This window comes from Pholcus phalangioides, unplaced genomic scaffold (genome assembly GCF_987345545.1).
Source record: "Pholcus phalangioides strain wild (caught in Gottingen) unplaced genomic scaffold, Ppha-v1.0 ptg000003l_1, whole genome shotgun sequence".
In the NCBI taxonomy this organism is placed as follows: Eukaryota; Metazoa; Arthropoda; class Arachnida; order Araneae; family Pholcidae; genus Pholcus; species Pholcus phalangioides.
The window spans coordinates 30,728,056-30,743,383 of NW_028301596.1; the positions used below are offsets into that span (position 1 = coordinate 30,728,056).

At 34.8% G+C, this 15,328-nt stretch overlaps 1 protein-coding gene across 1 annotated transcript; it reads left to right on the forward strand.

Moving 5' to 3' along the window:
• Nucleotides 1-1,322: 1,322 nt before the first annotated feature.
• On the forward strand, nucleotides 1,323-12,349 carry LOC149088389 (uncharacterized). Its single transcript, XM_089247474.1, has 2 exons — nucleotides 1,323-1,753; nucleotides 9,310-12,349. Exons 1-2 carry the CDS (start codon nucleotides 1,502-1,504, stop codon nucleotides 9,889-9,891), a joined length of 834 nt encoding a protein of 277 aa, XP_089103600.1. The 5' UTR covers nucleotides 1,323-1,501; the 3' UTR covers nucleotides 9,892-12,349.
• The last annotated feature ends 2,979 nt before the right edge of the window (nucleotides 12,350-15,328 follow it).

Consider the following 15,328-nt stretch of genomic DNA (forward strand, 5'->3'; position numbering starts at 1 on the left):
CCCCAACGAACCGGTACATGCGGGAATGTGCGTGTACGTGTAGTGCAACCTATGAGTGACCTATTCATATAGTGACATATTCTACCTATGAGTGAAGTGTTATGGTTGAATGATTTACCGTTGTAGGACTGTTGCTCTCTGTGGCGAGACTTTTTAACGGGGAGATCGGCTCGCATTTGCGCCTTGAAGTTGGGAACCACAGAAAACCAACTTCAGCCGACCACCACTGTGGGGTTCGAACCCGGATCCTCGCATCACGAGTCCGGCACTATAACCACTCGACCACCACATCGTCAGATCTGCCTTTGTATTCGCTTGTTTTTTCAGGTAATATCATTACGAATAGCAACCGAATCAATACGGAGCTTGAACTTCCAGGTATGTGCTATAAAGCTTGGAATTAAGTAATATCTACGATATAATTAGAAACAGGAGATCATATAAAAGTATTCTGGAACGAAGAAGATAATACTGTTTTGGCATTTTTTATATTTCACAGATAGCAGCAGTGGTTCCAGTACAAAGCAAATATTTATCATTCATAAATATTTATTCAAAAATGCGAGAGATTGCGTTAAACTGAGGTTGCCAGCAGGCCCGTCATTTGGAGGGGTCAGGGGACACCGTTTGCCCCCCTACTAGGCTTTTGAAATACACTAAAAATGGTATATATATATATATATATACCATTTTTATACCATATATATACACATAAATTGAGTATATGCTGTTTGCTCTCCCCCCCCCCGGAAAAACTTGAACTTCGAAACTTGGAGACGAAGACGCATGCGTGCATTATTTTTTTGGTAAGGTCATTTGCATATGTTTTCAACAGATGGCATTACTACATCAATGAAGAACAACAGTTTTTAAAAAAAAAACCCCGAAATAAACACACTACTGAACAGCTTTGTTTAAATGATTCTGTTTAACACATTGACTGAATTACATAAAAAAAAGAGGACATGTCCTCAGAAAAAAAGATGTCTGGTGGCCCTACTCAGTAGCGAATGAGGATTAATGAGAACAATCCCGACTGGTTTGAGAACTGGAAACATCGAATTGCAAACTAAAGATATCAAAAGAAAAATATGAGGAAAACTGTTTTCCTCCCGTATTTGGAATCCCAATTTCCCGTATTTCTCTCGAGGAAATATGGTCAGCTTTGAAATACACGAAAACGCGGGCGTTGCTTGTCCCGCCTGCCGAATCCGATTATGATTCGATGAAAGATTCATAGATGTCGCGCTGAACGCTAGACTTCTCATTCCTCGAAAACGGAAACGCGGCTGCTTTTTGCACATCAAATTCCGTCTTTCACCGAACAGAAGAAGCACCAGTGATGCGGTGCTGGCCGTTACAAAGGCCACTTCAGCCATTTCTGAAATGTGCGGAATTTGAATGGTATGCTGATTTGTTGTCCTTTTTTTAAATCTTTATTTATTGATTAACAAGTTAGCCTGTCCCTGTTTACTTCACATTCAGTCCGCCTTCGAAATATATGGAAAAAGTTTGTGCCCGTCGAGGATCCGAGGCAGGTTACTACCATGAAAACTCGTCTGGCGACAAACCGACGATGATAAGCCATTTGGTTGTTGACGTGATAAAGTCTCTGCTTTACATCAGGGGACAACTTCCTTTGCCTCTGGATGAGATCATCAAACGGATCGTCCGCACAACGACCAACAATGGCATCGACATCTACTACGACGATTCTCCTCCGGATGATGGCGCGCATCGCCTGAAACAAATCGTAAGCTATTAATTATTTTATCGCCTCACACTAAGAATGAGCATATTTTCCGTACGAATAACTGCAGCTTTGCAATTAGTAATCGATTGATTCGCAGTTGGCACCATGGCCAGAGATACTGGGGGGGATCAATGCCCCCCCCCCCCCCCAGCGTCAAACGTGGAGTCGACTGATATAATGTATATGTGTATATATGAATTGACATCATTATTATGCCCCCCAGACTTCCAAGTCTGTCTCCGCCTATGGTCGGCACCCATAATGTATCAAGAGTCAGTCTCATCCAAAGCGCTCCAAGATTAAGCGTGCCTACTCAATGTTAAAATTTGATTCAAAGGTGGTCATCAACGCCACCTATGAATTGACATCATCATTATGCCCCCCAGCAATAATGACTGTGCCCCCCAGACTTCCAAGTCTGTCTCCGCCTATGGTCAGCACCCATCATGTATCAAGAATCAGTCTTATCCAAAGCGCGTCAAGATTAAGCGTGCCTACTCAATGTTAAAATTTGATGCAAAGGTGGTCATCAACGCCACCTGGTGGTGACGTCCGGAACTGGGGAGAGGTTTGACGATGCCCTCATCTATTTTTATTGACAGTTCACCACACCCTTTCTGCACTTCTCCCTTTTCCCCATGAGTTTGATATAGTGTATTATTAACTCAACATGTTCGACTGGAAATTACATTACTTGTTTTCCGGATAAAAGAAATAATTCATTTGTGATCCACCCTGGATGACTCTTTAAATGTTAATCTCTGAAGATGTAGACATGATTAGATGAAAAAAAATTCTCATAACAGGAAGATATATCAAGTTATCTGGGCAAAAATGTGTAAAATTTTAAAAGAATATGTGAGGTGGGCAGTAAATGAAAATTGATGGTTGCAACATTTACTAAATAATTTTGTATCCCAGAAATGTATCTACATCAGCAGTTCCCAATCTTTTTTGACTCGCTGAGCTCTTTTCAGTATATAATTTCTATGGCGGAGCCCTGTTTGACTCCAGGAGCACTTTTTTGTACATAACTTTTATGGCAGAACCTTGTAGGCCTCTCTTATTTACTTATCTATCAGATTTACTGATTCATTTTATCTTCTTCGAGTTGCCGCGGAGCCCCGATTGAGAACCGCTGATCTACATAATACTGTTGGAAAAATCTAAAAAATAGCTTAGGGTTAGAGATGTGAGGTGAGAATATTCTCCCGGATGTAAAAATTGGAGAATAATCGAGAATATTTATTTTTCTTTTAAATAATGAATTTTTTTTTACTAATTTTGTTTAGATTATAAAATATAAATCAGTTTTCATTGCCTGATATTTAAAACAAAGTAATTTTTGGCATAATCACCTCATAATGATAACTTTTAGTTTGAGAATATTCTCTTGGTCACATGATGAGAGGTTTTAAAAGTTTGGTTATGAATATTTTATAAACCTCAAGATTAAAACCTTAAAAAAAATTATTTCAAAATTAGATAAATTTTCAGAAATAAGTTAAAAACAAAAAATTAAACCAAAGTTGACTGACAAAGGAAGCTATTCTTATACAATAACCTTCATTCTAAGAAGATACAGAACTGTTGTTTTCTTTAATGTACATACACTTAAATTCTGTATCACTCATGTTTCTTAGCAAGTTTTGCAATTCAGCCATGTTGGTTTAATTTTCTTAATTTCAAACTTTAATATTGTAGTTTATATTGTAAGCTACAAACTTTAGGCAATTATTACCGTCTTCTTGAAGAGAAAAGAGACGGGACATAGAATATTCTCTTGAAAGACTACTATTGTAAATTACTAAAGAATATTCTTATCAAAAATAATGAGACTTATTCTCAAGTTATTTATAGAGGGTTTATTATAATACATGGTATTACATATATTCTTGAGAATATTCGAGTCTGGAAGGACTATTATTAATAACTTGAGAATAATTCTTAAGTTAATAATATTTAAGTTTCGATAGGCTAATATTCCCCAGTAATTTATAGAAGTAGTCCTTCCAGAGAATATTCTCAAGGATATTATATATAATTATATTATTAATAGCAGGATAATATTCTCATAAAGAACTTTCATAAGAATGTTCTCAAGTTAATTGAATCGCTAAATGTAAAAAGGGGTAGTGTCACATTTTTTCAATTTTTATGTTTTGATGGATTCGTGCAATAGAGACATCAATGCATTGTTTTATGGTAAAATGGGTCAAGTCTCGCCTCTAGAGGCTGAGAAAAAAACGGATGTTAAAAGTAAAAAGGTGTCAAGTCCAGGACATGACCCCTTTTTACATTTAGTTCTCAAGACAGCTAACAGGTAGCAGCAGGATTTTCCTGTTTAGTTACCCATAAAAAGGTTTTCTTCGTTTACATTGTTTTTGTTTCGTTGTCATTTGTTATTAATTGTTTTTTGTTTAAAATGTAGTAGTTGTTATTATGTAATCATGTTGTAATTATCAGTACAGAAAAGGAGCAAAAAATTTTATGATGCAATCATAGAAGCTAAAGAGCTTTGCCAAGAAAACAGCGATATTTTCTGTCTGTGTATTCACTATATGGCTGCTGTATCCTTACCTCGGATTCCAGTGCAAGATATCTACTATTTTAGGCAGCTGAGTGTTAATACCTTCGGTATTCATAACCTAAGAGATGGTAAAATGAAATGTTTTGTTTATGATGAAACAAATGGAGGCAAAGTGCCTAATAAAGTTATGTTCTTTTTAAAAAAAATATATTGATGGAGCTGAAGACAAGATCTATATGACAAGATCTTGTACCTTTTTTATGGACAACTGTGGAGGGCAGAATAAAAATCACACATTGATGAGGTTTTTGATGTTCTTAGTAGAGTCTGAATGTTTTGAGGAAATTAAATTTCATTTCCCCAATCAGAGGGCATTTTTTTTGTACCGTGATAGGAATTTTGCCCTGATAAAAATACTTATCAAGAAGAATGTGAGATTGTACACAGTGGACCAATATGTGGATTTGATCAACCAGAATGCATCAAAGTTTACTGTAAGCAATACGTCAATGGTATTGGCTCACGAATCTTCCCACTAAGAAAACTTGGTGTACCACTAATAATACTCCAAAGCAAAGTGTAGAAACAACTTGAATAAAACAAAAAATACATCCCAATGGAGAATAACGATTTTTGGGACCAGATTTTTAGTGCACCAACCATTAGAGGAGTACTTTTGATCCCTGTCTAATAGAAAGTTTGTATAGTATAAAAAGCTAAATATATAGTTTGTTTCATTGCGTACATTTGTTTGTTTATGTGTTTTCCTGAGACTTTTCATTAGAGAATTGGGGCTCTAAAATGTTTAATTGTAAAAAGGGGTCATGTTCGTTCAGATTTTACTCTCTCGTGGCTATTCTTAAGTAATAAAAATTTAAAATCCTCTCTCAGAGCTTCATTAAATGCATTCCACAGACACTACAATTAAATTTTTTAATAAAAAAAAATTATTAGAGAAGATATACGTTTTTTGCCTCTCCTGAAAACTTGAGAAAATATGACATGACCCCTTTTTACATTTAGAGATTCAATTATAATAGAAATTCCTCTAGAATATTCTCCTAAAGATTATTCTCGAGAATTTTACATCTCTACTTAGGGTTATTTATCACTCCACACAATTTCAACTGGATGCCCACTAAATAATAAAATTGACAAAATAAAAATTACCAAAATATATAAACAGTAATGTACTGAATGTATCATGATGCAATTGGCTATGACATCAATAAGCAGAGCTGTCCCAGTCTATTTCCAAGATGAAAAATGCTAATGATTTATTCAAAATTATATGAAATATTCATCACATTATGTGGCCATTTTCTAATAAAAATATTTCATACAAAGTTTAACAATTTTAATTAAACTGTGATTTGTTAAGCCATATTACGGTGCATAACTTCATACAATGATCAAATGATATTTAATTTTTAGTGCAAAGCATTTAAATTAATTTCATTGAACTCAGAACTCCCCTCACATATACATATACAAATTTGCTATCGTCTGTTATTGCAAAAAGTAAAAAAGAAAAACCAAGTTGTGAAGTAAGAAAAAATTCATTTATTTTATCAGCTAGAAACTTGTGTATTACGAAAATGAGTAACAAATGTGACTTCCGATGTAAAACAATCACAAGTATCATGCCAATGACACAAGACTTGTACTTCATACTGATAATTATAATTATAACAAGTTGACTGATTATTCAGGAAAGTCAAAATGAGAAAAATTGAAATTTTAATTCTTCAAAAATTATGAAATGTTGCAAACATTTCTTTTATGGTTGATTTCACATTTCGATTCAGGAAAAAAATGTCATTAACACCCAAAATATTGCATGGTTTGTTGACATCCATATCAAACGTCCAAAACTTTAAAAAGTGTCAAACTGTTTCAACTGTTTGTTGTTGCGGCTCAAAGTAATTAAAAGAAAAAAAGGATAATCTAGATCTGCATTCTCAGGCTTCTCCATTGATGTGATAATGCTTATCTTTAATACAGCTTTAGTCTTATCATTCAAATCGCCCGAGTGGCGCAGTGGTAAGATGCTCGTCTTCCACTGTGAAGGTTACCACCGAGGTCCGTGGCTTTGAATCCGGGCATAGAATGTCAGAAGCAAGTTCGTTACCTACTGAGCTTGGGGAAATTACCTTAGGGGAAAAACTGGTTGGAAATTGCCATATGGCGATATATGACCGGATTTGGTGTGCGTAAAGTAGTCTTATCATTCAAGATTACATAGTGAAGTGAAAATTTTCTCTTAGTCTTTCACTCCATAGGACTCATGTAGGGGGTGGGGGGGGGCTCAAGAGAAATCTTATTATGTATTTATGTTTTTTTACACTATAGAGATGCCCCGCCATACATTTCAGCCTTTGGAGGCCATGCTTCACTCTAGGGCATCTTCAACTTTTAACACAGCATGGGTCAGATTTGACAGTTTAACAAGGCTCAGAGACCACAAGCACAGTACAGATGGGCAGAGATACAGGGTGGAGGCAATGCCTCCCAATGTCAATAACACAGTTGATCAATCATATGCATACATTACTGCCACAGCCTGAAATCAACCAGTTTGCAAATTTGCCAATTTCATTGTAAAATGACCCGTCAATGTCCAAATTTAAGGCTTTAGCCAGCCTGTTTGCAAAGTGGCTAGAGATCTCCTTGTAAAGTCAGAAAAGAAAAAGCAGGATTTGATATCATCACCATTTTTTCATGATAACCATGTCCACATTAGCTATGGCAACCCATTGTATCACAGTCGTGATTCTTTTTTTCACCTTTCAAAATTTGACAGAAAAACTGCATTATTATTCAAAAAAAATTTTCTCTCGAATTTTTCTGTTCTTTTCTCTCGTTACATGGAGCTAATCCAGTAAATACACCTATAGCCATGAATCCCATGTTAGCAATAAAAAAAATGGACTTGGGACCTTTGTCTTGCATCAGAACATTGGTCAGGGATCTCCAGCCACTTTGCGAATTGACCTTGTTTAATAGATCGCTGTATAAGCGGGGAACCATGCAACCCCAAAGCAGAATATTTTGTATTCTGCAACGAGCCCTCCACTGACTAGAAATGTTCCACATTAAAACTTTGCATAATAGTTTTATACATTTTTCTTAAACTTTTCCCAGGTTGTTCTGCATTATCACTGATTGTTCTTCAACGTATGTGATAGATTTTGGCATATTCTGCTTTGGGGCCATGCAATATAAATGTACAAATACTGTAAAACCTGTCTTCAGTGGAAAAAATTCTTGGTCCCATGATTTTAATGCTAAAATACATATTAAAAACCTGGATTGAACAGAACCTGTCCAAAACAGAAACATGAAGGAAAATTGTATGCTCTTAATGGAAAATTTCATACAAACACTATGAATGTTTCCCAAACCAATAGGCTAAGGGGAAAATCACAAAATGTTGAAGTGCTCTACCGAAATTTTTTATGCAATCACTGCTTGCCAATGCGAGTTCTGCTGTCATCCACCCCTACATTAGCAAAAACTGTTTCCGTACTTGATGCTCTGATTTTAATAAGCCATGTGTAGTAAGACAGTTGCTTCCTGAAATTGTTACAAAATCTCTCGGAAAAGCAGGCTTTTTTATTGGAAAAATCAGTGCAAAGGTTGAATTTTCAAATGATATATGCAGGACTTGCAAAATTGCATGCCAGCTGCTTTCCGTGATCGCAGTGCTGAAACAGACAACAATGTACAAACTGAACCTAAAACGACAAATATAGAAACTCTCATAGAAAATTTTATAGAAAGTCAAAAAAGAAGAGGATGGAGATGAGATAAATGTCGTCATTTTGAGAAAAAAAACCGTCTGGGCTGAAGTTTCATATAGATGCTGTAAAAACCTTCAGAGGACTGCAGAAATTTTGCATTATAGCATAATGACTCTGCATTTTTGGTGTGATTTCTGAAGCAAAACTATTTCAGGCAGCAAAGGGTGTGAACTGCATACAGAGAACTCTGTTATTGACCACTGGGGGAAAAGGAAAAATTATTTACAGTACTGCTTTTAATTTTTTACTCACTATTCAGCGATGTGAGAATAGTTAACGTATATAATGGGCGGTAAAAATAAATACAGTATGTATGTATTTTTAAGAAATAAATGTGTCATATCAAGTGATAAATATTTAATAACTAATTTTTACTTGATAATTACTTTATTTACTTTATTTTCAATTAATTAATTTTTAAAAAAATTTCAATCACACACGAGATCATTACATAATTTTACACATTATGTCAATAGAACCTCTATTAAGCAGAAACCTGTGTTCAACGAAAATTTGGTCCCTTGTGATTCCGTTGAATACAGGTTTTACTGTATTAAGCGTACTGTGTGGAGAAGAAAATCTGAACTCTGAAAATAGGACATTCTAAATGGAAAAAATGTCTCGAGCACACACAGGAACTTATTAAATGGGGTCCACACTGTATTCACGATTCTGCGCTTTTATTGTATGGTCAATTGTTTTGCATAGGAGCATATAATAATGGATAAAATTTAAATGTGCAGCAGGGCTTGATGAATTGAGAAAAAATCTAGGAGCCAAGCATACATTTATTTTGCTCGTTAGAAGTGATCAGTCAATCTAGTAATCACACATGGACAATTTTTAAGCTCCAATACCAATTTTTTAGTTGTCATGGCTACCTGGCACCTGAGATTTGTCAAACCCTGATATATAGCAGAGCCTCTCAATAACAGACACTCACATGACAGAAGATTTTGCCTGCCACCGAAAAGTGTCCACTGATACACTGTGGAATATATTGAGGCCTATTGATGTAATGTAAAAAAGTGTCAGCTAACTTGGATTGTCTGTTATGAGAGGTCCCACTGTATATTTGGCTTGAACCTCAATTTTTTCTTGGTGTGGTCTTGATCGATAAAATTTTACTATTAAACATGCATGTAATTAAAATCATGTGAATTGTCATTGCAGGTAAATAATTGTTTTGTCAACTTCATTTGTGTCATTTTTGAATGTTACAGGACAGACCAAAAGGTGCTGCTCAACAGAAATCGTTTGTGACCAGGAAACAGTTGCAGGACAAAGTAACGAATTTCAACCAGCACCTCTCCAATTTATTCGAACTGCTTCGGGGGGGAAATGTTCAAGAAGTTGTGTTATCTCTCGGGCCTAGCTTCACGATACCGAATGAGGTTTATCAAATAAAACTTCCTTCACTGTGCCTAAGGGATGACTGCAAGTCGAGCCCATCCAAATTCCAGCAATGCAAGCAGCAAGTGCTCAAAGATTTATTCAAAAGAAACAGTTTCTTGAGAACTGCTCCGTCAGAGCGACTGGTGCCTATTTATATAATGCTGTTGATGTCTGCGGATTCTGAACTCACTGCGATGTTGGAATACAAGAGACATTATAAAATACCAAGCAGTGCTAAAACATTCGTTGTACACTTGAATTGGTCTTGTTGTCACGATTCTGAAAGAACATGTGAAAGTAGTCAGATATGTCAGAATAACGCTGCTAATACCAATGAAAAAGACCGCAGAATATGGGTGAAAATGAAATCAGATTTAAAAGGTTTATCAGAACAAGTTCTTGATTTGTGATTTAGAAACGTTTATTTTTATTCAATTTTTTAAAGGCATGTATATGTATCATGATTGATAATGACATAACATAATCAATTTATTCTAACTTCCGTTTACATTCGTTATGTGATCTATTTTTTTTATATTATTCAATACTTTGTTTGTATCATATTATCTGATAATTGTAGTAAACAATGATTATTCATTTTTGACGTAAACTAAAACCTAATTGTAAAACTTGATCTATAGTATTATTGGTATTTCCGATACCTGAAATATATAGAATCTTGTTCACATTAATCCACTGTGCTTAATTAAGCTGGACTTGACAAATCTCGTGCCTAATCATCCAGGATTTCCACTCCATCTCTGACTCCCAAATTTTGATAATGATTGTAAAAAATCCCTACTTTTAGGGAAAAAATTATTACCAAAAAATTTACCATGAAAAGACTTTTTCTTTCAATTTACAAGTATGATGTAAATTGCCCCCATTGCGATTGAAAATAAATAATTTTCGGATGGGAAAGATAAAATTCATCAAACAGCCAGTGTCAATTTGGCCTTTCGACGTCTGAAATTGTCAAGATGCTTATATATGCTTTGACTATATGTCCCGTTTCGGGTCTGACGGTAATTTTTGTTAGCATGATTTGATAAAGTAGTAATAACAGGTAAAATAGTAGTACAATTTAATCTACAGGTTGATGACTTGGAGCTAATCGGCAATGGCTTGCATGATGTTACATTTTTACCAAAAGGAAAAGTTCCCTCAGTTTTACTTTTGTTGATGAAAAATCCTTAGTGTTTTCCAAAAATCTCATTAATTCTTATTCTAAGTTGGCAGCTATGCCAGGTGAATTGGATTCTAATGGCCATATTCACAGATAGTTTAAATTATAGTCGCAGGTTAAAGGATTAGTGATTGACATGGATTGGTTAAAATCCTCAATTTAACCAATCCGTTTCTATCTTCAATCCTTTCACCTGCGATTGCAGTTTAAACTGTGTTGGTGAATACGGCTGTAAGGATGACACAAAATTGATTTTATGGCAGTGTGTCTTCAAACACGAAAAGTCTAATAAAAGTTATTCAGCACAATTTGCACATGAGAAAAAACCATGCTGAGCTTCTGAAAAATCTGGCTAGCGTTTTACTATGTATAGAAATTTTGTCATTCATACAAAAAGAAAAATCTCAACCAAGTGGGGGAAGCATGGCTCCCCACATCCTAGAGCCGAACCCTTGGGCTTAGACCTTTGGGAAGCCCTTCTATAGTAAATTCATATTGTGTAAAAACAAAAAAAGATATTTGTCTTGAGCCATATCAGTCCTGCCCTTGTGGGGGAGGGGGGCATGAGTAAAAGTTAGCGAAATCACTGCTTCGGGGCATAAGCAAATGGACACTTGTTATTTGGTAAATTCAATATTTTATTTTGGTCTACTTATAAAATAAAACATTCTTTCTTAATTTGGCACAATCACGATAATTAATGGTAACTAGACAGAGTGCTTGACAAATCTATGCTATTAATAAGAGTATGAAGTCAAAATTTTTTTTTTTTTCTTTTTGAGAATATACTTGACATGGGTGCAATTATTCTTTTAATTACAGAGTAGGAATAAATTGGGTAATAAGCAGCATAAAAAAAATATATTTTGAATAGAGCTGGACATAACAGTCCCCTTTCTTCGCCATCAGATGTTTCACCAGCACTAAAACGGTTTTGTCTTTCTGAAATTTCTCCAAGTGGTACCTATTTACATCTAAAATTGTCTTAGACGTAAAGAAAGCTTGCCTTAACCACTGGCACATATTTAGCAAATTAATCGCATCCAACAGGGTGATCTAGTTTATGCAGGAGCATATTGGCTACTAAGCAAGTGATGGGACACACGGTGCAGGTGCAAGGAGAAATTTCAATCTGTTTTTGAGATATTGCAGAAAAGTAGTAAAAATTTAATTTCCATTTTTATTTGTCAAAACTGACAAATTCTGCATCTATCACATTTGTTTCTTAGTTGCAAAAATTACGTATCAACAGTGATTGCTAAATTGGAGTCTAAGGATGTCACAAAATTTTCTGATGTAATTACAGTACGTCTTTTATCATAGGAAGAAGTTGTAAAGTCCGAAAAAGTTGAGAAAGCAATGATTAAGTGGCGTGGGGGAGAGTCCTCGTTTTCATCCAACTATATATAGCGCGGGATTTTTTTTTTATGCCAGTGTAGGGAAAAGTCTGTGTATGAGGTTCTGCTGTAAGCATATTTTCATTCAGCGATTATTAATCTATTGTTGTGTTTTACTCGTCGACAATATCAAGTGGGTTTTAAAAAATATTCTCTTTCAAATTGAACATGACTATAAGTTATGCCTAACTATATCTAATTAATTGTGACATTGTTGTATCAAACTTGCATTTGAAATGAATCCATTTGTGTAATTTAAAAACATTAAAGCATTTTACAACCTTCAATATATTTTGAATGCTTTTAATACTAAAAAAATGAGAAAACATTTGGAATGGCGGTAGTCTTGATAGTGCCAGTTGAATGGGACATCAACTTAAATGAAAACTGTTTTTATCTCAGAGCGGGGAGAAGCGAAGAATATCAGCAAAGTTATTTTTTGGGGTCCTTTAACTTGGTTAGAAGTACAGTAAAGCCTCATTATAACGGTCTAATATATATAGCTGAAGGTTGCCCGTTGTAATGAAACTCCAGTTTATAAAAAATAATTCTTATAAGGGTCGTAATGCTACATTAATGAAAAGTACAGTAGCTATGTGTAAAAAGTGTTTATTGTATATCAAATGAAAAACAGTCTTCAACATAGATTGAATTCAAATGATGTGTATTTAAACACTGCACTGATCCTAATTTTTTTACCTGGCAAGTAGTATTACTTCATGCATCAGCAAAACAATCATCCATTACTTAAACATCCATGTTTACGCAAAACAAAAAATTTCTTTTTTTTTTTAGTCTGTTGTAGCGAGGTTCTACTGTAATTGCCTCCAATTTACATATTTTCAAAAATTCCAACTAGATCTCACTATCATGAGTGCCCGGACGGGCCTATGCTTTAAGATGGCACTGCCTCAAATCTTCTCAACATCTTTGCCAAATTATGGCTTAAAAACGTGATGTCAATCAATCATATATTGCTGTCCCGCCCCTAGAGGCATACAGTGGGTCCGGAAGTTCAACATTTCAAGATCAATCTCTCTCAACAAAAAAAAGTCAAATTTTGTCTCTCTCAGAGCTATCTCTAAAAAAAAATTATTTTTTTTGGGTTATTTAAACTACCGATTTATTTTATTCCTTCCCCGCCCCCTTTCCGTTTACTTCTCCAATTCTATATCGAAAAACAACAAACAAAAGTAAAATTATATCAAAATCAATCGCACAACAATAAACAACAAAGGATAGGGGAACATGGAAATCAGAGCTTCGACAAAATATAGATCTAAATTTATGAAGTCCCGGGGGGTATCTTAATTGCTACTAATTTGTAGCGAGATATCCCGGAGCTATATATATTTAATAAAATATATTTAATTATATATTAATTATATATTTATATATATATTTAATTTTTAATCCCGTAGCTTTATCAACATATCGCCGGAAACAATATTAAAAAAAACGAAAGATCACATAAGACTCTAGACAGTTTCAAAAACACCATCAAAGCGAACAGCCTGTTCGCGAGGAAAAATAAATAATCCTCTCAGCCTTTTGAGGTTTATAAAGAAAAGAAAGATTATACACTACTATGCAAAACAACAAATTCGCTCAGTAAAAATAAATACGAAATATATGCCCATAATCTTATGGGATAACTTAATCAAAATGTCACAAAATTCAGTATTCACACATTATTATTCGCAATATAGTTAGTAAAAGTTCTCTTCTCCACCTCCACTATTCCTCACCAATATTCGAGATATATCTTCATTGATTTTCTGATGACTATTATGTAAAAGTCGTGATGCGATTTTTTAACCATTGGAAATTTAAAAAAAAAATTTGTGTCTACCAAAGCTGCCGTCCCCTATAACATGCTGCCCGGGTGGACTGCAACCCCTAATAGTGGGCCACCCAAAAAAGTGAATGAAAATACAAAAATTTATCTTTTAATACGGTACAGGGATCGTATAATCCTTGAAAATAAAGTTCATTTTCAAGTCTTTAAAAGTCCTTGAAAAATCATTGCAGTCCTTGAAAAAAAAAATTTCAAGTGCTTTAGAAGAGCTTGAACAAATTTTTTTTATGTGAATTTCATCCATCAATTTGCCCCCTCCCTCCAACTAAATTTCTCTCAAATCATGTTCCGCTGGGCGAAAATGAGTGGAGTAAAAACGTTGAGCTACGAGAAAATATTCAAAACAGGACATGAGGTAACGCATACCTAAGGTATCTCTGCTTAAAAAGCTAATGCGTAAAATTTGGCAGCAAAACATTGTGTGTGGGCTTAAGTTATTGCTGCAAAATATTGAATTAACCAATAAATAAATAAATAAATTAACTATTGAATTAATGAATGTCAGTTGCATACATGTAGGCTGACTATATTTCCTCGATAAAAATGCGGGAAAATCTATAACTATCAAGAAAACATTTATTTTCTGGATGTTATGCTGAGGTGAACTCGGAAAGAAAAGTCATCTTGCCTCAACCGGGACACGAACCCAGGCCCTCTTGCATACCGGGCAAGCATGCTACCATCTGCACCACTGGAGACACGTCTCGGCGGAGACAAGATGACTTTTCTTTCCGAGTTCACCCCTCATCATAATAGCCAGAAAAATGTTTCCTTGATTATCTTGGGCTGAGAAAAAGCCATCTATCTCTCTAAAAATCTATAACTGTCACCAAAAGTGATTCCTAAAAAAATGGAAAGCAAAGTTGCTAATTTTTAATAAATTACAAAAAAAAATCACCCAAGGCAGAAAATGAAGCCCCATTGCATTGAAGCAGTAGATTTGAATTAATTCTATGGAAAATAACGTTAACATGACAAACAGTACGTGACATGAATATTTATAGTTAAAGTCTTAATCTTACAGGGTGTTTCAAAAAGAATCATCCGATTTAAAAAAATCATAAAATATTCTTCCAGATTGTTCTGCGACGCATGTCGCACATTTCGGAATATTCTGCTTTGGGAATCTTCATTATCATGAACATAAATGTTAAAAAGGGACACTATTACGGGGAAAAAATGTAAGTTTAATAGGGATGCCAGTAATGACACTTTCCATCGAAAGCTCCATTTAGTTCGCACTTCTCTACCAGTACTTTGTTTATCGAAAAAATTAATAAGGTGGTGGACTTTTTTTTAACTGCGGTTATGAGGTGATTTATTCAATGAATCGCCAAACACATCATTTTCTACTCAAACAAAACTTTTATTATTTCTTATCAATCTCAAACCTTCAACAGATATTA

What these genes read in the sequence shown, in the direction of transcription:
- LOC149088389 (XM_089247474.1), top strand. Translation starts at nt 1,502, where the DNA reads ATGGAAAAAGTTTGTGCCCGTCGAGGATCCGAGGCAGGTTACTACCAT. An exon ending in CGCATCGCCTGAAACAAATC is followed by an intron (nt 1,754 to 9,309) that starts GTAAGCTATTAA and finishes TGAATGTTACAG; the next exon opens with GACAGACCAAAAGGTGCTGC.